The sequence below is a fragment of the Erpetoichthys calabaricus genome, chromosome 8 (assembly GCF_900747795.2).
Source record: "Erpetoichthys calabaricus chromosome 8, fErpCal1.3, whole genome shotgun sequence".
Classification (NCBI taxonomy): Eukaryota; Metazoa; Chordata; class Cladistia; order Polypteriformes; family Polypteridae; genus Erpetoichthys; species Erpetoichthys calabaricus.
Window position 1 is genome coordinate 75,589,506 of NC_041401.2, and position 21,145 is coordinate 75,610,650.

The 21,145-nt window shown below is 40.1% G+C and overlaps 1 protein-coding gene across 7 annotated transcripts in view; it reads left to right on the plus strand.

The window, feature by feature from the left end:
• auts2a (activator of transcription and developmental regulator AUTS2 a) overlaps positions 1 to 21,145 on the plus strand; it is a 1,241,941-nt gene that overhangs the window by 1,162,196 nt on the left and 58,600 nt on the right. Inside the window, exon 1 of one of the 7 annotated variants that reach the window (XM_051930725.1) lies at positions 4,417 to 4,956. The exons of the other annotated variants lie outside the window; for them this stretch is intronic. Coding sequence (XP_051786685.1) covers positions 4,899 to 4,956 — 58 coding nt within the window. The 5' untranslated portion in view covers positions 4,417 to 4,898. Of the gene's footprint in view, positions 1 to 4,416; positions 4,957 to 21,145 lie in introns of those variants that run through there. 7 annotated transcript variants of the gene reach the window in all.

A 21,145-nucleotide genomic window follows, 5' to 3' on the forward strand; every position in this document is an offset into this window, starting at 1 on the left:
AATGCATTAAATGTAAGGATAAATAGCTTAACAAACAACCAAAGCCCCTTTCTTTTTTTAATGGATTTCATCTAGCAAGCAAACCGTATTTTATATGAACTCTTTCAAAGGATATCTGTAACAAAGAGCAAAGAAGCACAGAAATGATATTTTGAATGGTTTCCCTAAGTTATTTTTGAAATTCTGGAAACTGTTGGTAATATCCTCAAGGATCATTAATTTTCCAAACCCATATATAAGGATGAGGAGAAAAGCCAATTCTGTCAGTGTCAGGAAGAGGCAGTAACCAGCTCAGGATGGGGCACCAGTCAATGGCCCAGTGTACACACACAAACATACATCTAACTCCGAGATGCAAGCTATTCTTGCCTGCACAGTGGAGAACCCAGACAGACACAGACCGCACCAAGGGCAGGATCTGCACCTGGAACACACAAACAAGAAGAAGGTTTGGAGATCCACCCCATATATTGTCAGAAGTTATGAGCTCTGTAGAGTAGTCTCAAAAGACTGAGTCCTGAATGGAACTGACTGGGGAAGGCAAGTGATTGCTTTTATAGGTGTTGGAATGGAAGAGGATGGTCCAACAGGGCACCAGCTGAAATGAGGTCAGCAGGAGGGCATGGTCTGGAGAGGGAAGTGGTAATTGGTTAGGCGGTGGTCAGTCTTCCCTTCTGAGGTTCTGCAGAGGAGGGAGAGGAGACGTTAGTGCACTTTATCAACCCTGACCCAGCATTTTAACCTTAGTTAAGCCCATAGACCTGTTTTAATCCTTAACAGTGAAGATAGATCCAGAGAGGAATGAGAAGGTTGGGAAGTTTAGTAATTGAGTAAGAAGTCCAGATTGTTGCATAGTAGTGGTAATGGATTAATTAGTTCTTTGTTGTTGTCCCAGCTTAAGATTCCTTGAAACATGTAGCCTGGGGCGGTGTTAGGTCTCCCACCACTCCTTGCTGTCTTTGGAAAGAGTTGTTCCTACAGTGTAGGTGGATCCTGTGTCAGTTACAGATATTGGTCATGAACAATACAATAAGTGTGTTGGTGAATATCTGAGAAGTAGGTAGGTAAACCACAACAGGAGTGCGGGGTCAATATCAGGCTTCCACTCAAGTTCTAAGGTAGGTTCTTTGCAAAAGAAGCCCCCCCTCACCTTTACTTGTTTATCAGTGGATGGTCTATGGCCCAGTAAAACTTGGGTCAGAGGGGAGAACACTTTAGGAATTTTGAAAAAATGAAAAATGACAGAAAAGTGAAGATAATGAACCTTCACATTCTCACTATTAAAGTATAGTGTGGAAGCTGTCTGATAGTTCAGCTTCTTCAGCACTTTCAGCTTGTTAAATTTTCCTCAAGGCAGTTTTTGGAACAAGCTCCGTGTTAACTCTAAGTGACAGGTTTGCAGAATGAAAGAAAATAAACTAATTGTTACTGTAGATTTTACAAATGGAAGGCTGTTAGTAAGATGTAAATGTGGCTTCTGGCATTAAGTATGCAGATTAACATCCGGAACTCTGGGGCCACTTTCTTAAATTCCCAGTAAAAATTTCACTGTACTCTGCACCCCTTAACAATAAGGGCTGTATAAGTCTACTGTGTGTAGTGCCTGTGCTAGGTTATTTTGCACCCTAAGCCAAGCTTATTAGTGCAACTTGTTTTACAAATAAGTTTTTTTTTTTTTAAATTGAAATTATAGAAAAAGGAAAAAATAATTTAAGTTGACATATTTATTGCACAAAAATTACACAGATATTACATAATCGAAATTTAAATTTTCTTTCCTTTATCACTAAATCCTTCAAATTCAGTGAGGAAGCCAGGTCATATTCAACTGAAATTGTTGGCAGGTCTGTTTTGCAATGTGCCCCGACACATACAGTTGTTTGTGCTTCCCCCGCCAAAAACAAAACTACTCCGAACAGATGGATGAGACATTCTAAACCGTCTGATTGCGCGGAAAGCATAGAAATGTAAAGAATTATTATTATTATTATTATAGAAGATGGAGACTCAAAGTCCTTAAAATGTTTTGTGCACATGGTGAGAGTTAGCTGTGACATCTGAATTACGAAGTGGGAATGTATACCTTTCTCACTCTGTCTCATTTTATTTTCTATTCTTATTTTGTAATTATTGGTTTATAGATAAATACAAATATAGACCACTTCAGAAAGCAAACAACAGATATCGAAAAATGGCACTCAAGGCCAACTGACTGTTCAGTAGCTAACCCGCGCGGCTAGGTTTTCCCCCTCCCTTATGATCTGCACCCTAGGCGAATGCCTAATTCACCTTAATGGTGGTGTCAGCCACTGGCTGTATGTCCAGACTACATCTTTGAAGAACTTATAATATGCTGTTTCCTTTTAAGAAAAACAAGAATGTCAACACTGTACATAAAGTTGAGGTTTCTTCGATGTGACAGTATATCCTGCAGTTGAAACACTCACTCGCTGAGTACAGACATAGCAGGGATAGACCATAAAGGCAGGTTATGGGAATTTGGCTGCTTCTCCCTCCACTATGCTAAAGCACTGAACTGCTGTTCAGAGCAACACAAGACCTGTTGCTGAATGATTCCTCCTTGCTGTTATCTACCTCTATTTCAGAATCACTATCAGTAAAACGTGTATTGATATATCAAACACTCATTCTGACATCAGTAACTGCTGCTTGCTGCTACCAGTAGCATTTGAGTATATCATGAGAACTGTTCCAACATGATGATTTGTGCTTTGATAGTCCCAAAAGAGTTAGATTTGAAAACAATCTTATGGTTGCAGTGGTGCATTTTTGAAACAACGTGGTGATTTTCAATACTTCTCTGAGGATGTGACTCACTTAGTTAATTGTGTATTGTGACCACAAGGGGGCATCAGAGAGCCCCAAACCTCAGACACCGTAAAGCATCATACATTATTAGAATAAAATAAAGACTTTTTGTTCTCTCCAGGCACCACTTCCCATTCCTCTTTCCAGTTATAAGCGACAAGTATACAATAAATCAAATAATTCTCACAATTCTTCTTCCTTCTCATCTCCAGCTGAGTGTTACCTGCCTCCTCCCGACTCTGTAGGGAGGTCCTCCCCTGACAATGCCCTCTCTCGATCCCCAGGGACCCCAACAGGGCTGCACTTCTGGGCTCCATCTCCGAAGCCCCGCTGCGGGTGTCACAACTGGGTTCCCATACGAGGACCACTGCCACCTGGTATATGGGGGATGGAACCACTCCCGACTCTCAGCATCCCGTTAACTTACACTGGCCGGGTACAAAGTTATTTATTTGTTTCACCAGCCAATCCATCTGCGTCATCACACCTGCCTCCTGTCCAGATAATGGTTTGTTCCCTGTCTCATCCGGTATGCTCATTCTCCTCCCACAGTGTGTGAAATATTTAACCTGAAGTTTCACGTACATTGATGTGTATACTGTGCACTGACAACCTCACAGAGTTATACAGAGGATAGATAATGGTTCTGCCAAAGTACGCTCAGTTTGTCATATTATGCCTTCATTCTACATTTTCAATCAATTTTTTTAATTCCCTGCTTTCATCAAAAGACTTGTTTGCGTGCCTTTGTGTTTTATTTCAGTTATGTGGTGATGCCATTCAAAATGATGATACAAGGCCACATTTCCTATTGCCAACATTGTGTATCATGGATTTCGACACATCAAAAAAATTTGTCTCTTGCCTGTCAGAAGCTATTTCAGACCATTGGAGTTTGACTGATTTTATCTTGTGAATTCTTCTACAGGAACTTTGGGATAATATTGCGTTCCCTTTGAACTGGGAAGTCAGAATTTCCGAGTTCCAAGTAGAACATTTCAATTGGAACACCCCTACTAGTCGGATTTCTTACTCGGAAATGTCAGGAGAGCCTCACCAACCCCAATCTGAAACTCCAAGATGGCTACACTGCGCTTCAACAGTAGTAAAAGCTATAATATTATAGTTCATTAGCACTTCTGTCTATCTGTGACTCAAATCAGTCACACACAGTACTGTCCAACTTCTGTCTTTGGACGTGTTGGTACCATGTTTGGATGTGCAAAAAACCATGTAATGTGTTATCAACCTGTTGAGTAGTTATTTGTATTCCGAAAGAGCAAGAACAACAGGTTTTCCTGGGTACATCTGTATTGGTTTTACAGGAATGCGGTCAACTCACGTGTGGCGTCACTCCCAGCTCCAACATCCGACATCTGACTTCTGAGTTAAATAGAACAAAGCAAAATTCTGCAGTTCTCAGATAGTGCCCTTCATCTAAATCATACCTGTTGAGATGTCAGCAAAAATCACACAAGTTAGAAATATTCTGAACCATTTGCAGGAGCTGTGACTAAGTGGTGTTCAGGTGGGATCATCTTACCAGTGTCATCTCTGTGGAAAGCAAATTTAATTGTTTGTGAGCTCTAGCCAGTTCTTCTCCAATCGAATCAACTCAGTGATGCTAGAGAGATGATGAGAAACTGAAGCCAGGCATGGAGAGAGGCAAGAGTGACAACCGGAAAATAAATGAAAAACTGGGATACAGTAAGAGGGGAGGGAGGGAGGGAAGGATAGGATTCCAAAATGTTACTAATTAGGAAATACCAAGGGTACAACAGAAAAGAAGATCAGAGTATAAAAAGAGAGAGTAAGAAAGGAAATAGAAAAGGTGGGCATCTATAGAAAATGGGAATTAGGGAGGAGTTTGGGATATGGGGATACAGGGGAAGAAAGAGTGAGGTGGAGTGAAGGGAGGGAGCTGGTGCTGGATATGGGTGTGTTACCGGACACCGCCGGATACTCCAGTGAGTCACAGGACCACTCTGTCTGTTTGTCTATTACCGGTTGGTGGCTCTTGTCTTTCATCTGGGAGCTTGTAGAACTAAGATGACAGTTGCTGCCATGGAATGGGGGGCATGGAGCTCTGTGTGAAATGCAGTGTGACCCAAGGAGACACTTTGAGCGGTAAGATCCTTCATGTTTGCAAGAGAGAGTGAGAAAGAAAGGGAGAAAAAAAACGGTGTAACCACTGTGAGCCCTTTTTCATCAGCTGTGTGTTAGTTGGCTCTGGTGGGCTTCCTAAAATATTCTTGGCAGCAGCTGCACTTTTTTTGTACCGTTCTACTACTGATAAGTAAGCTCTACCGCTTCCCCAAATGGGCTTCAGATATGGGGCCGTTCAGGCAGGCAGCTGTAATCTGATGCCCACTGGATTTCCAGAGTTGGGGGGCAGCTGCCTTCTCAGTCTTATTCATTTGAGCACAGACAGGTGCATACATTTTGGAACAACTGTCCTGTTGAAAGAGGTGGTGAAATAAGCAGAGACTTCCTGTGCATAGCAGCACAGACCGATGGGTGAGGGGGTGGTAAGGGAGTCCTTAGTGGACAGAGCTGTGACATGACATGACAGGCACCAAAGATATTCAAGCACTCCCTGTGGATTCTGCAGTTGGAAAGGCCCATAGGCAGGAACACTCTCAAAAAAAGTAAGGATGGAATCAGTGAATTTAGAAATTAATAAACATTTGAAGTGGATGCAGAATGTTTATGGCCTGCCCCTTAGTTCTGGGAGGACAAAAGGTGTCCACTTCACATCTGAGAAACCAAGGGTGCCTGTTTCCCCAGGGTGAGTGGCTCTTTTGTGACATAGTAGTTTTTGGAGATGAGGTGTGCTACAGTTCCCTTTAAGGTCACAGCACACTCTGTAGTTGTAAATGTGTGCTTTGCGATTCTCTTTAGCTTCTTACGGCAGGAACAACTCCTTACATGTCTCCCTGGCTTGGGCTACAGTGAGCAATCAGGTGTAAAGGTGATTCCAGTAAGTTACAGTTGTTGAGTGTTCCAGGGTGTGTCTTTCATTTCAGCGTTTGTCTCATACTTTAGAGGCTGGGCACATTTAAATGGGCCAGCTCAAGAAGAAAGTTAAGATTAGGAAAGTAAACTTGCACCGTAGTTCTGCAGCTCTTTAGGCCTCCACCATCCTCCCCCACTCCTGCTCTCCAAGTTGCACCTCTTTTGTGCTCATGCACTGACAGCTTGTCTGTGTTCTTTCACAAGATTAAGAGCTTCCCCTGGCAAGCTGACAAGGACAACATTTGAGGAACAAGAGTGTTTAACCCCCCAGCTAATCTTGTCTTTGTGAGAATGGAAGGATTAGGCCATCATGCTGTCCATGCCTGCGGGGTGTATGGTTTTAATGGCTCGGTGAGTGACGGGAAATGGAAAAATAGATTGCAGAGCCTGATGACAAAGAAGTGGATAACCCACACAACCCCATGGAGGACACTGCATTTATAGCGCCTTTCACTTTGAGCGCTTTTTGAAATTGACCCTGAGAGTATCATTGAACTAGTTGCCTATCACTTCAGGAGGGAGGTGGGGTGACTGAGGCTAAGGATCTGCGCTGGTATCTCGAAGGTTGCCGGTTCAAATCCCCGTCACTGCCAAAAGAGATCCTACTCTGCAGGGCCCTTGAGCAAGGCCCTTAACCTTCAATTGCTCCAGGGGCACTGTACAATGGCTGACCCTGTGCTGTGACCCCAAGGGGTATGCGAAAACTAATAAATTCCTAATACCAGAAATTGTATAAGGTGAAATAAAGAACAAAAAAAAAACTTTGTTTGTAGAGGTCACCTGGAAGAAGAAGTATCCATTTAATAGAGCCTACCATAGAAGGATGCAGAAAAACTGAAATGACAACATGTAGAGCTGAATACACCATGCAGTTTCTCCTTTTCGTTTCTCTGGTTGTGACCACCACCTTTATTTGTATATTTGCAGCCTGGTATTTAATTAAGTGTATGTCATGCAGCCACCAAATAGAATCTTTTAATGCTGTGGTCAAACTTTTCAAGCATACTGTTCAAATCCCTACGAAGGAAATTTAATTTAGAAATGGTCTGAGGTTGTTTACTCTGGAAATCTATAAAGGGGGGAAAAAAGTGGTCACCTGCCTTTTTTTCTTCCTCTTCCTGTTTACTACATGCTTTTCAGTGCCTAGGAATTCAATCCTGATTGCATCTTCTCTCTCTGAAGTAACATGAAACCCAAAGCTGTGCTCTTCCTCTTCTGAGAATTAAGAGTGTGGAAGTCCTTGCTTGCAACCTGAATGGCTGTTATCTTGAAGTGTTTCTGCTTGTAGAATTTTCACAATGCCAAGTGGTACAACCTTCATTTTGATTTTGAGTGTACCAGCTGTCTGTTTCCAGCCCATCTACAAGGTACACCTTAGGCGTCCCCCATGACTGGAGCAGTAGCACGTGATGAAGGACAGAATCACATTGTGTTTGTGTAGCTGATTGTTAACTGCACCCCTTAGAAGTGATTTAAAATTGATATGCTGATAAAGATGAATGATTTCCAATGTGCTTAATCCAAGGATCATGTGGATTCAGATATGGGAATAAGACGCAAAACAGTTTAGGGCAGTTGGAGCTCTATAAAGGGGGCATAATAATCTGAAAAAAATACTGCCGTAAAATCTGACAATAAAGATGAGCATTCTTCCAGAGCAAAGGAGGCCCAAATGGCATTGTCCATCTTTTACATATCTATCTCCAATATACATAAATCACTGAAATCATGAACTACATACTCCTGGTGAGCATGTTCGCCTTCTGCTCTGCTCATCTTTTTAATGAGCTTCTTAAATCTCCAAATTAAGTTTACACAATTTCTCCAAGAGTCTTTCTCTGCTCTGTGGTTTAGGAGCTCCATATTTCCACGAGTCATATAAAGATGGGTTCCGTTAGTCTTCTTGGCCAGTTCAATACATTTGAGCTTACCTAAGGAGTTTACTGGGATTCATCATCATAAATTAAACTTCTGCATTGCCTGAGTCAATGACTTTCTTGCCTAACAACTGCAGATTGAGACAAAGATCAAGAAACTTGGATCTTTGCAGAGTTTATATGGAAAGAGGTTTTTTTTTGTTTATTACCCTTTGTCTTATTTGCGTCCCACATTCCTTTTTGTGACTTGATCCTATACCCCTTCATATTTTAACTGTTATCGTAAATTGCACAATAATTTTCTCCTTTTCTCTTATGGAGAAGATCTTTCCTATTTCTGAGTTCGTCCAATGTCCAGACATTTCTAAAATCACTAACCTTGTAAAACAAAAAAAGAAGTTAGATGCTTATTTTTGAAAACTAATGAGTGTACACTATAAAGTCTCTTGTGAGTGGTCTGCCTGCGGTAGTGGCATACATTTTTCATACATAAAACGTTTTCATATGTAGGTTCCCAAAATTTTAAGTCATTACATTACCCAGGGTAATAGATTACAGAAAGCGTATTAGACCTTCACCTGGGCAATGGCTGGCATGAGTTTCCCAAATTATTGATTCCAGTTTAAACACAACCTTCTCATAAATTGTTTCTGCTCGTCTTGGCCCTGTAGAGGTTGTGCTTGTCTCACATTTTTATTTTCAGCATTTTCTCACACATCTATCGGAGACTATTCTTTCTCCTGATTTTCTGGCCTCTGTGCTCTTTGTACATGTACTGTTTTTACTTCTTTGTAGCATGACCGTTATTCTGCTCCAGGAGCTCATGTTAGCTTTTCTGGTTCTTGTCCTTGTTGTGCTTCATTTCAGCTGCATAGAAAGTTTGGTACTCAGTTTCTACATGAGATCTTTTTTGAGCTTTTCTTTTCCTTTGAAGATGTCTGTACTGGTTGTGATTTCTTCCCGTCATCAGTTTGTCTCATGCCTGTGTCAGCTGCCCACTTCTCAACTCCTGTCCATGTGTTCTCCCTTGCTCTGTTAATAGTGTGCATTCCTTTATATTGCATGGGTTCTTCTCTGTATTCAGTAATATGTGTACTCCAATCAAATAGAACTTTTCCAATATCTGCCATAGCTGCATGGAAGATGCTCTTGTCATATGTTCTCTTCCTGACAGCAAGCCAGTGACCCTTGACGATCACCAGGCAGCACCGTTAATGACGTTCTGGTCTGTTCTGTTCACCTGTGGTGTATGTTACTCTGTGTGTGTGTGCGCGTGTGTGCGCGTGTGTGTGTGTGTGTGTGTGTGTGTGTTCATTTTTTTTTTCCTCTCCTAAAAATCACCATGCAGCTTTCTTTATACTGGCAACACAAAAGGCCCGCCGTTGGCTTTTATTGAACTACATTAAATCTCATCATATTCTCCTTGGAAGCAAGCAGTTAGTCCAGTGTAATTTGCAATAATGTCATTAAGAAGCGGACGTCTCAATGCCTAGCTTGCTCGCTTTAGTAGTTTTGCTATTAGAAAAAAAAGAAAGTCATTTGCTGAATCCACATGGTAGCCCATTACTGAAACCATTACTGCCTTTCTTTGCAGTCCTGAGAGACACAACGATAAAACTCTTCTCAAATGTCGGGCCTCTACGCCACAGGAACCCCAGCTAACGCAAGGCAGTGAAACTATTATGACAACTTAAATAAACATTCTTTGTGTTTATTGTTGCAATTAGAGAAGATTGCTGGATTTTTCTAAAGGGATAATGACTCAGTGGCCACCTGCATTTAACTCATTCAAGCTTTATTTTGTAATAAGTTGTGAAGACATGCAGTGGATTCCTGCTTTATATGCAGCACTGCTTGTATTTAAGTAATAAATACAGCTTCTGTCTTCAGTTTCACAGTTCAGCAGGGTGTGAAGCACAATTCTGACCCATAACACCTTGTGCCGGCTTTGGGAGTCAGAACATGAGGACTGGAGGGTGTGTCAGCATCTTGTCGACCGTGGAGGATACGTGTGGTAGCTGTAGACTCACCATCCCTATTGTGTCGACTCCACAAAAGACTGCATTCACATTTATTTACCTCATGATTGTAAAACATATATTTCTATATTAAATTATATTAAATATTTCTACGTGAACCCTAGTAGGTTAAATGAATCAGTGAAAGGTGTAGTGTTGCCACATATGGGGTTTTCCTTTTTGTATAGTAGGTCCTGTTTGATGATTGTTATGTTAGTAACAATACTTGTGGCATAGATACCTGGTTTGTAAATAAGGGGTCTGCGTCCTTAAATATGTTTGCATGAATGAAAAGGGGCTTGTGGGAACTGGAGGATGTAGCTGTACGTATAAAACCAGAAGAGAATGCTGAGGCGGGACGTTTTAACTTCTGGATAAACACCCACCATTTACAGTAAAGACTTTTGGGGCTGTATATATCATCTGGCAGAGGGGAGTCATTTGTACCAATAATTTTATATGTTCATTATTACTTCTGGTGCTGTGTTTGAAAATCATTGTACAGTGATCCCTCGCTATATCGCGCTTCGCCTTTCGCGGCTTCACTCCATCGCGGATTTTATATACTGTATAAGCATATTTAAATATATATCGCGGATTTTTTGCTGGTTCACGGATTTCTGCGGACAATGGGTCTTTTAATTTCTGGTACATGCTTCCTCATTTGGTTTGCCCAGTTGATTTCATACAAGGGACGCTATTGGCAGATGGCTGAGAAGCTAGATTGCTTACTCTTCTCTCTCTCTCTCTCTTGCGCTGACTTTCTCTGATCCTGACGTATGGGGATTGAGCAGGGGGGCTGTTCGCACACCTAGACGATACGGACGCTCGTCTAAAAATGCTGAAAGATTATCTTCACGTTGCTATCTTTTGTGCAGCTGCTTCCTGAAACGACATGCTGCACGGTGCTTCGCATACTTAAAGCTCGAAGGGCACGTATTGATTTTTGACTGAAAAACAAACTCTGTCTCTATCTCTCTCTCTCTCCCTCCCTGCTCCTGACGTAGGGGGTGTGAGCTGCCGCCTTCAACAGCTTTGTGCCGCGCTGCTTCGCATACTTAACAGCCAAACAGCCCTATTGATTTGTTTGCTTTTCTCTATCTCTCTGACATTCTGTGCTCCTGACACGCACTCCTTTGAAGAGGAAGATATGTTTGCATTCTTTTAATTGTGAGACAGAACTGTCATCTCTGTCTTGTCATGGAGCACAGTTTAAACTTTTGAAAAAGAGACAAATGTTTGTTTGCAGTGTTTGAATAACGTTCCTGTCTCTCTACAACCTCCTGTGTTTCTGCGCAAATCTTTGACCCAAGCATGACAATATAAAAATAACCATATAAACATATGGTTTCTACTTTGCGGATTTTCTTATTTCGCGGGTGGCTCTGGAACGCAACCCCCGCGATGGAGGAGGGATTACTGTATACAGTAATATATATATATAATATTTGGTGCTTAATATACTTCATCCTTTTTGACATTTTTTGGTGTGTTTTGTTAACATTCTGGTGGGGGGGGGGGGGGGGGAAAAATACTGTAGGGCTTATGTGATTGCTTAATTCCATCCATTCTTAATTTTACAATCGTAGCGGCTACATCACCATGCAGATCTGTTGGCATCCTCTTCAACCCCCAAAAGTTAGGATTTGCTATAAGGTAACCAAACCAGACATCTTCAGTTTTACAGATCTTCCTAGATTTGTTGCCTTCTCCCTATCTCAAACCCTCACTGCACCATCCTTACTGAATGTGTGTCCACCTTTTCGGCTCCTCTCGTAGGAAGTCTGTCTCAAGATGTTTCTTTGCTGAAACCTCCCTTGAGCAGTCCACTCACTTTATAGATGTATTTATGAGTCTTTTCTGTCATGATGTTTGCTGTCAGTTTGCTAATTTCAATTCATTGTTTTCATTCTTATTTAAAGACGGGCTCTATGACACTATAAAATCATCTGCTTTTGATAGTAGATTTATGGCCAGTTCTTTGGGCATGCCAACAGTAAATGTAGGAACAGCCCATCATTTCTTTATTTCTGACTTTCCTGGTTTATTTGTGTCTTACCTTTTAGTTCACAGCTAGTCTAAATCCCCATTTAATGTGTGGGTGTTCTGCTCTTCAACTTTATATCACTGTGAATGTTCCCCTCCATCATGTTATAAATCTGTTATTTTTGTTTATTTTAAGCCTTTGCAGTAGTTTTATCATTTTGGTGAGCACATTTTCTTCATGTATATGCCATTCTGTACCTTCCTTTGAAGTACGTTTTCTTATTTGGCTGACATCTTTATCCAAGGCAACTTGCATAATTTATGATACAATTGGTTAACCAATTAGAGCAGAGGCAGGTCAAATGACTTGTTCAGGGTCACACAGTGTCAGTAGTGGGATTTGAACCCACAACCTCAGGGTTTGAAGTCCAAAGCCTTAACCACTACACCACATAGTCAGTCTGAATACTGAAGTATTTCTTTTTATAATGATGCCCAGTTCTTTATTTTTGTTTACATCATCTTACCATATGCTGTCCTTTTTTAAATTTTCTTCTGTTTTTATGAGCCCCTTAATTGTATTCCTAGTCAATAGTCTTACTAGTCCAGGTCAGTCTAAAAATCCTAAAGCTATTAAAATGACAGGTCTAGATACTCAACAGGAGATTATAATAACAGTTGTAACAGAGCCCCTGTGGACCCTCTTGGTTAGGTGGGGAGCTTCTTGTGTTTAGGTCCCCTGATTGGCATTTACATTTCCCATAATTCCCCAGTGATACCTGAGTCAAATCTTGAAGTACCCCAGTGGATCACATGTCTGTTGGTCCCTAGTTATGCATGTCAGTGGCTTTCCCAGAGCTGATCAGTACATCTTTCCTCTCTGAGGGCTCCTTCTACCACTCTGTTTATCTCTCTGCTGCCAGGGGGGATTTCAGGAACATTTTAATCCATCTCCCCTGGCTGTTTTTGTATTCTTTAGGGTATTGTAAGGAGGAAAAAGAAAATTTAAAGTAAGCTAGTTTGAGGAATTTAGAAACTAACTTCTTCTGGGTCTTAAAATTAAACCTGTTTATATCACATGGTGAGATTAATCTGGTAAACCTTTCTTTCTTTCTTTCTTTCTTTCTTTCTTTCTTTCTTATTTTAAGGTTTTCATATATTTGAATTGAGACTTTTGGGGGTGTTGAGGTGGTGCTGTGAGTTCTTTTGGACATTCCAAAATGTATTTACTGTATGTGCTCTCCTAAGTTTGCTTTTGAATTGGAGTCAACATCGCTGAAAGTTTTCTATTTCCTTTCTGTTTCAAAAAGTTACATCAAGATTGGCAGGTCTCCAATGTGTCCTGTACTTGGTAAATACTTCCATGTATCTGCAGTTCTTTGCATGAAGACATACTGTATTTCTTACATTTCTGTAAAACTTCCTTTTAACCACATTAATCTCTGACTGCTTTGGAAAAACTGATTTTGTAAGTAAGCACTGGTATCCATTTTATTTACTCCTTTCATAATTGTTAACACAGCTCTCCATTGACCCATTTTGTGTTCCAACTTAATCCAATTACAGGCTGTCCTAGCAGCACAATTAACAAGGCAGGAACCAACTACGTCCATCAAAGAGTACGTTTACACATGGCATCCTCAATTGCTTATGCTTTATAAACATCCAGAGGCCCAAATCAACTTAACATTCAAATCTTCTAGAGGTGGAAGAAAAATAAGATAACATTCAAATGCTTGTTTTGAGCCATACTGCTAAAAGTGTTTCTGCATTTGTACAGTAAGTAAGCAGTTTATGTTCAACTCATTTAAAAAGTTGTCACTATAGACAGATAATGTACAGTAAGCATTTGATCCGATTTTTGTATTATTCAGTGACTTTTTTCTAGCGCTTTTGACTAAGTACAGACTCTGAGTGCTTGCTCTTGCTTACAGCTCTAATGCATTAACAATAAAACAGTAAACCATACAATGTTGACATATGTAAATGTACAGATCATACCAAACACATAGTAACATCAAATTAATCTAAATGACTAACAAAAATGAAAAATGACAATATAAAGTACATGGAACATTAAACAAAAACTCTATTCAAGAGCATTCTTGGAGAACACAACCCACAGCGGGATTCACGGTCAATTATTATAGATGCAGATCTAATGGCTGAGGCCACCTAACTACTCTCCTCATCCTGGGTGTTCCACAGTATCATAGGTATGTGCTGGACAAAATGAATCCTTTTATCATAATATCACAAAGCTCCCACCCAAAATTTCTGGCATCACTTTCCATGGAAATTAGCTTTGGCTTAGCCATGTAGTTGCCGATGCAAACGAAAGAGCAGCATGTCGGGAAAAGAAACCAAGGAGGGTCAGTAATATATTGTACATAAGAAGTTTAACCAAGGAGAGATCACGTCAAGTTTGTTTGGTTAGCTCATAGTTAAGTTATCCCAATATCTTATCCAAATACCCTATAAAGATTGTCAAGGTTTCTTTTTCAAATATGTAGTATGACTTGATATTTTTTCCACATCATTTTGACTGTGAGTAAAACTGACTTCCATCTTAAAAAGATTACTCCTTAATTTACACCATTGTCATTGAGTGTGCAATTCATTGTTTGACTGAATAAATTCTACTGGATTAACTTTCTCAATACCTTAGAGGAATCTGAAGATTGAAATAACAAGAAGAAGAAGAAGGGAAAGTAGGCGTCGTGAGTTTCTGCCTTTTACATGTCATTGTTTAGCATTCTAAAAACCAAAAACTATATACTGTATGCTACTGGCCAAAACCAATTTTAGGACAAACTAGTTTAGACTAGGCTAAGCCAGTTTATCTTAAGCACGATAGGATGAATCGGTCTGGGCTAGGAAAGTACGATTGCAGGCCAAACTAGTTTAGACTAGAACAAATCAGTTAGTTGTGGGATCTCTACATTGATTAAAGTATAATCTAGTTTAGACTAGGTTCATCCTATCCGTTTCGGCAAACTGGATTGGCCTAGTCTAAACTAGTTTGGCCTATAACATATATAAATAAGACATTGCCAATAACTGAAAAAATGTGTTTCTTTAAAACCTACAAAATATCTATGTTTTCAAAATGTGCTAGAATTTATACAGGATGACAAATGCAAAGTGGAATTTCTTTAACGACTCCCACGAATGTGGCCATCCTGGGTATATTTTAATTGATTTCACCTAAACAAATAGCAAGCATTCCTGAAACATTTTCAGTGAATAAAAAGTGAAACTGGAGAAGACTCTGCCACTAAGCCGGTGACTGTCTAAAAGCAAGGCCACTTTTATAAGTGAACATTCCAGTTTTGTTAGTTTTTTTAGTGAAAATAAATCTTTAAGGCAATGAAAAACTTCCCTAAAAAAATCTCCTAATAGTTCCGTTCAGTGGACAGGTCCCTTTGATGATGTTGTGCCAACTAAACTATGAACCGGGCTGTATCTTCCAAGGCTACAAGTAGATAGGGTGAGACCTCTGCTGAACTCGGGTTCTTTTGTTTACACACTTGATAACCACACTTGTCCAAAGATCTCCTCATAAAAATTTTAATCCATAATATGGCCTTGCTTGAGTTCTCCAAACAACTAACCTGAGCTCCACTTCAGGAGGTGCCTTGTTTACTAAAAGCACCTTCCCACTCATGCAAAGGTGAGATTCTGGGTGTACAAATGAGGCCCTCTATCAATAACTTATCATGATTTTGTATAGTGTCCTGCATGTTGAATCCCAAATATATATTGCAGTGTTGCTGAAATTTCTTTATAAAGATCTGCGGAGTCTATGGTTGTATTGCACTTTATGGACAGTTTCCGTGGTGCTGTGTTTACAACTGCCGACTTACAATCCAGAGATCGTGAGTTTGAAACCAGCTCCCCCGCAAATTTACCATTTAAGCGCCTTGAGCATGGGAAAGGTGCTACTGTATATAAATAAAATGTGTTATTATTATTTACATAAATGACTTGGGCTCTCAGTTATGGGGTGTAACCGGTATATTTCCTGAAGTCCTGGGTTCACTACTTTTGCTCATGCAGGCTACCCATATATATTCCAAAGTCATGCTATGCCATCTGAATTGAGTGGTTCTTGTCACACATTTGCAAATTCTAATAATGCACAGCCATAAAATCAAACTCATGTCCGACAACATGTCATTGAGAAATCTACAGGAATTTCTTGTTGTGGTCACATCCATGTGAAAGCCATAGTAAGTGACAATGTCAGGTTTCTGTATAGCCCTCATAGCCACAAAAAACACAAGGATTCAAATATGGAAGTAAAGATTATGCTTGCAGAAGCAGAAAAATTGTCATCCTCAGGTTGCACGGTATGCTATTGCCATGATTCTGAGCTTTGTAATGCTAAAGTTAGGTTTTTATTAATTTCTACAATTATGTTTTGTTCATTTGGGTTCCATTTAGGCAATATCATATTAGAGCTGCAGCACCATGATGTTAGTCCAGTTGTAGGACATAATGTTAGAATAGTTTTAGGATTGCATTTTAGGACAGAAGTTAAGGGGTAGTGTGATACATAAAGTCGGAAAAGTTTATGAACAGATGTTAAGGTTGCTGGATGGTGTAGTTAGGGTTTAGTGTGAACAATATCCACATTCTCCATGATAGCGTGTGTGTTACTAAGAGTTAATCTGTTATTACATTTTTCTCCAAACTGCATACACAGGCCTCTGCAATCACGTCATCGTTCGATGTTTGCATTTCTTTCCATAAACATAAAAGTTATGTCCTCTATGTTATGAACTGAGAGTCCCAGAAATACTCATAAATGCCCACTACCTGGGGATTTATTGCCAAACCCTGACTAGATGTATGAACAAAAACATGATCTTCTTAAAATAGTTTATTTTCACAAAAATGCTCTTCAGCAAGAATGAAGCTCCATTGGAGCACAAAAGGCAAAAGGGAGTTGCCTAAAACAATAAGGCAATCCAATGCAAATAAAGTACCAATATAAGAATCCAACAGGTGGGCAGAGGACAGAGCAAAAAGGTAAAAAATATCCAATAAATCACAACAGGAGCACATATAAAAATTAGAGTAACTCAAAAACTCCCAAGCACATTCATATGAACCTCCAGGAACTGTGGGAAAACCTTGGCCTTTATAGGGCTGAGAGCAGTCCCTGGAGGAGATAGGCAGGTGGTCCCACCTCTTGGTGAACCTTCCACAAAACACAAGGCACATAACAAAGGTTTGAGAGACAAAATTAAGGATAAGGCATAATGCAATGTAGCAGTAGAGGTATTTATCCACCTCTTGAACCCTCAGGTACCACTCCAAACACCAGGTAAAAGTACAAGACTTCTTTATTTCTGACTTCTGCTGGAATTTGGGGCACATCCATGCTGTCGGGAGAGCTCCTCCTGGCGGCCTGGGGGTGAGGACCAGAATATGAAGCCGGCAATCCATCACAGCAAATAATTTCGAAAAGTAACATTAACATAAACATATACCTCAAAAATTAACAAAAAGGACATGAAACAAGGATTTGAACCACAGGGCTGAATTACAACACTGCACATACAAACGTCCACCTAAAACTACACTGACACCAAGGTGCTGTGACCCTGTAAACAGATGTGCCTCCATTTTGGTGAGGTCATCTTCGGATGGCCATTTTGGTTGTGTCTTAATTGACTGAGTTCAGTCATTTGATCCAGGACTTCTGACACATGGCATCATCACCATAAAGGTATAAAAGACAGCAGCATAGCACTCTGGTTAGTTTTGGGAAAAATATCCAAAAGAAAATTCAACTTATACTAATCAAGTTTGTCAAGGTTTGCTTTCTTTTTGTTTGTTGACATTTTTCTGTTTTTTCTGACTAAAATGTTTGAGTACCTTTTTTTGGCTCTGGCACTCAGTTCTTGTTTTAACTTTTACTGGTACTTGGACTTTGGCCTGTCCTTGTGACCATGGGTCTTTTGCCTGCTTCCAAATGCTATTTCATCTCCTGATTATTTTAAATCCTGTTTATTTTCTCACATTAAAAACATTACAGTTATGTGTTGCAGTTTTGGAGGTGGTGTAGGCAGACATGCTCATGTACCAAGGCCTATATCCATTTGGCACTGAAATGGATAAAATGGCACTTTCTGCTTTTTCATTATTTTATTCATTTCATTATGTTTAAAATGGCTCAGCAGAAAGAAGACGAAAGTGTTTGGGGAAGCATGTTAAGGCCTTGTGTTCATTTTATTAACTAAGAATGTAAAATGGATGAAGCAGTGTAAGTTTTTACAGCATGTATTCAGTTTGCATAGCATAAAGGGAGGCAGGGAGTTTAGCAGTTTGTTAGGTAAGTTGGGAACCACAGAGCTCTGAAGGTTTTTGAAGAAGGGATGCTGTTGTAACTGTGTGTATGCTGCAAGTCATTATCCACACAGTTCTTATAATTTAATGTTTAAAAGCAGGTGTGGGGGTCCTGCTTTTATGTTTGGCATGGTGTCAGCTTTCCAGTGCTTCTGGCTGCTTGACACTTTATATGCAAGCTTTATAGTATGAAAGCAGCCCCCTCCTGAACTGGTTCTTCTCTGCTCAGCATGTCTTCCTACAATCTGTGGTCTGAGTTAATGGATAACATGAGTGACACATAACTTCCATTTTTAATTTTTTTATTTTTTTTTTCAACTGAAGGCATCAGGCCTTTTCTTGGCAAACAGAAGGAGATCTACATATTTTGTTTCGAGGGATCAAGAAGACTGACAAATTAATTCTCAGGGGATGCGAATTACAGATTTCTTACATTCTGTGGACTCCAGAGTCTTCATTAAGGGAAGAATACATTTAATTCTTTACTCTTGTAAGCATATTCGCAAACCCACCTTGGGGACGTAACAGAGGAACAGTAGGGAAACCTGCATCTTTTTCTTCTAATAAGCTTTGGATGTTTTCCATAAAAGTCTCTTAAGAAAATGACTTTGTCCGACTCCTGTGTGACCAGCACACCTTTTTTGCTGTTCCGTTTAAGCTATCAGTCATATTGGTGGGGCAGCTTTGTTCATTGAGTGTGCAGATTTAAATAAATAAAATTGAGAAAAAACAGCTTAGCTTGATAAAGATTCCAGGCAGGCCAAGCAAGCAGTCTGGTTCCTTGTTGGCCTGCATTTGGCCCACAAATGGTTTCCTGTATTGTACATTTCAAAGACATTTTCTTGGCAGCAATAAGTAGTGGTTAGTCACAAAAATCTGAAATAGTGAGGAGAATTCATATTTTCTGAAGAATTCCAAAATGTCTTAGCCAGGTCTGAGCTAATCTGCAATAACCTGCAGTAGTTACATGTACTTACACTCTCGTCCCACACCTTCCTACCACCACCATTATGTATTGACTAAGAATGAATGATGCATTATGGAGACCAGTAACAAGCAAGAAGTGCATGGTGCCTCTGCAGTCATATCTGTGAAAATGGCACAAGTACGATCATGACATCAGTGTACAAGTGCCTTTAGTTATTCCACATGTGGTTAAATTTTGTCTCGAAGTGAAGACCCAGCTATCAGAGAGCACATATTATCACTGTGTGTAAAACCATCCTGATTTGGGGTGGCTCTAAATATACTGAATTCGTGTAACAAGATGTACAGCATTACCTGCTCACTATCTTAATGCTTCAGTATACAACAAAAGGGATTTGGCATCTCTACTTGGCTATAGCTTACCAATGGATAGGTATCATCATAAATCTGAAAACAGTTGCTCTGCTAGAATTAAAAATTTGCATTTTTTAATAGCATTTCCATCTATTGGTTTCTAGAGGGAATACAGAGAACATATTTAGTCCAGTGGGAATCACAGTAGAGTAGAATATTGGTGCAGAAGGTAATGATTTTGCTACCACACAGATCCAGAGTCCTTGATTGAAATTCTTCCACATGAACTATAGTGTGAAGTTTTTGTGTACTCCATATATCTAAAGTGGGTTGGCAGTGTACTCGCATATCCCAAACACATGCAGCTTTGATTCATTGAAGTCTCAAAAACTCATCCTGTGTGAATGAGTGTGCCTTGCATGTGATGGTTTGCCAGACCTCTTTAGGGGTCTTACGCTGCCAGAAAAGGCTGACCAAGCCTGCACTACAATAACTGGGTTTGGAAAATAAATAAATGGTCTTGTCTGGTCATGGCTGCTTAGAAAGTCTTGTAGAAAAGAAAGTGCCAGTGCTCTTCTTTACGTGTACGCAAGTTTTACAAGAGAGATGTTAAACTTTACTCACCAAACCATAGATTTTAATTTTTTTAACCATTCATTATGCTTGAAACTAACACTTTTATTGGTTCCTATAGAGGAATGATAGGTGAGTACATCCCTGATCACCTGTGGCTGAGCTGTAAATGTTGGCATGCAGGCATAATTAATGAGAATTTCATAGTAAATGAGATTTCTTTGATTCCCATATAACAAAACTATAGCAGAATTGTTGTGTGGTTAGCAAAAGCGGTTTTTAAGAATGTAGTCACTGATCTGCGAAAGCAGCTAGTAACACGGTTTTGAGTGTGAGGTGTATATTTTGGTAACATTCATGTAAGGGATAAGTTGCGAAAGTTTCCTCAGGCTTGTGAAATTGAGGACAATGTAGCGATGTGGTGCTCTTACATCATCTGCACCATTCACTGATTTGAGGTCTCATACTGCAAGAAGCCAGAGTAGAACAGCATTTGAAATAGGAGATCACTGCTAATGTTAAAAGCATTCGGTTCATGCCAAACTGCAAACCACTTCTGTCTGAGTGGACAGCAGTAGTGGTTTAAGTTTCCACGACACTAAAAGTGATGTCTGTTGCACCCCCTTAGAATCAGTGACTTGTTAACTGTGCCCATTGGGACTTGAAGAACTGTTATGGATTTGTGTTCGCTCTGTTCCTAGCCACTCTTTTTGAGTAGTTTACCCTAGAAGGTATGGGACTTGAAGAACTGTTATGAATTTGTCTTAGCTCTGTTCCTAGCCACTCTTTTTGAGTAGTTTACCCTAGAAGGTACATTCTGTTTAAGTTGTTGGGCAGTGCTGATCATGGTGCAGTCACATGTTGGATGGGGCCAGTGAAATAAAAGAAGGAGCAAACTCATTTAATCAAAAGCAACTGCATGCAGTGCTAGCAGAATGGGCTTACAAATGGTGGCACCAGAGGCAGGGCATTGGCCAGATCATGACACAAGCTGAAAGCAAGATAAAAAAAAGACAGCTTTCAGTACCTTAACATTGGAAACATTGCATATGTTCAATACTGTTATTCTTAGCCTGAAATGAATATAACAGAGAATAATTGTAACAGGGAGCACGTGCAACCCGGTTGAGAGAGTGTGCTGCTGGGCAGAGAGGCTGCTTCACAGCTAAGTGCTCCAGATCTGTAACTGGCTAATGGAGGTCTTCTTTA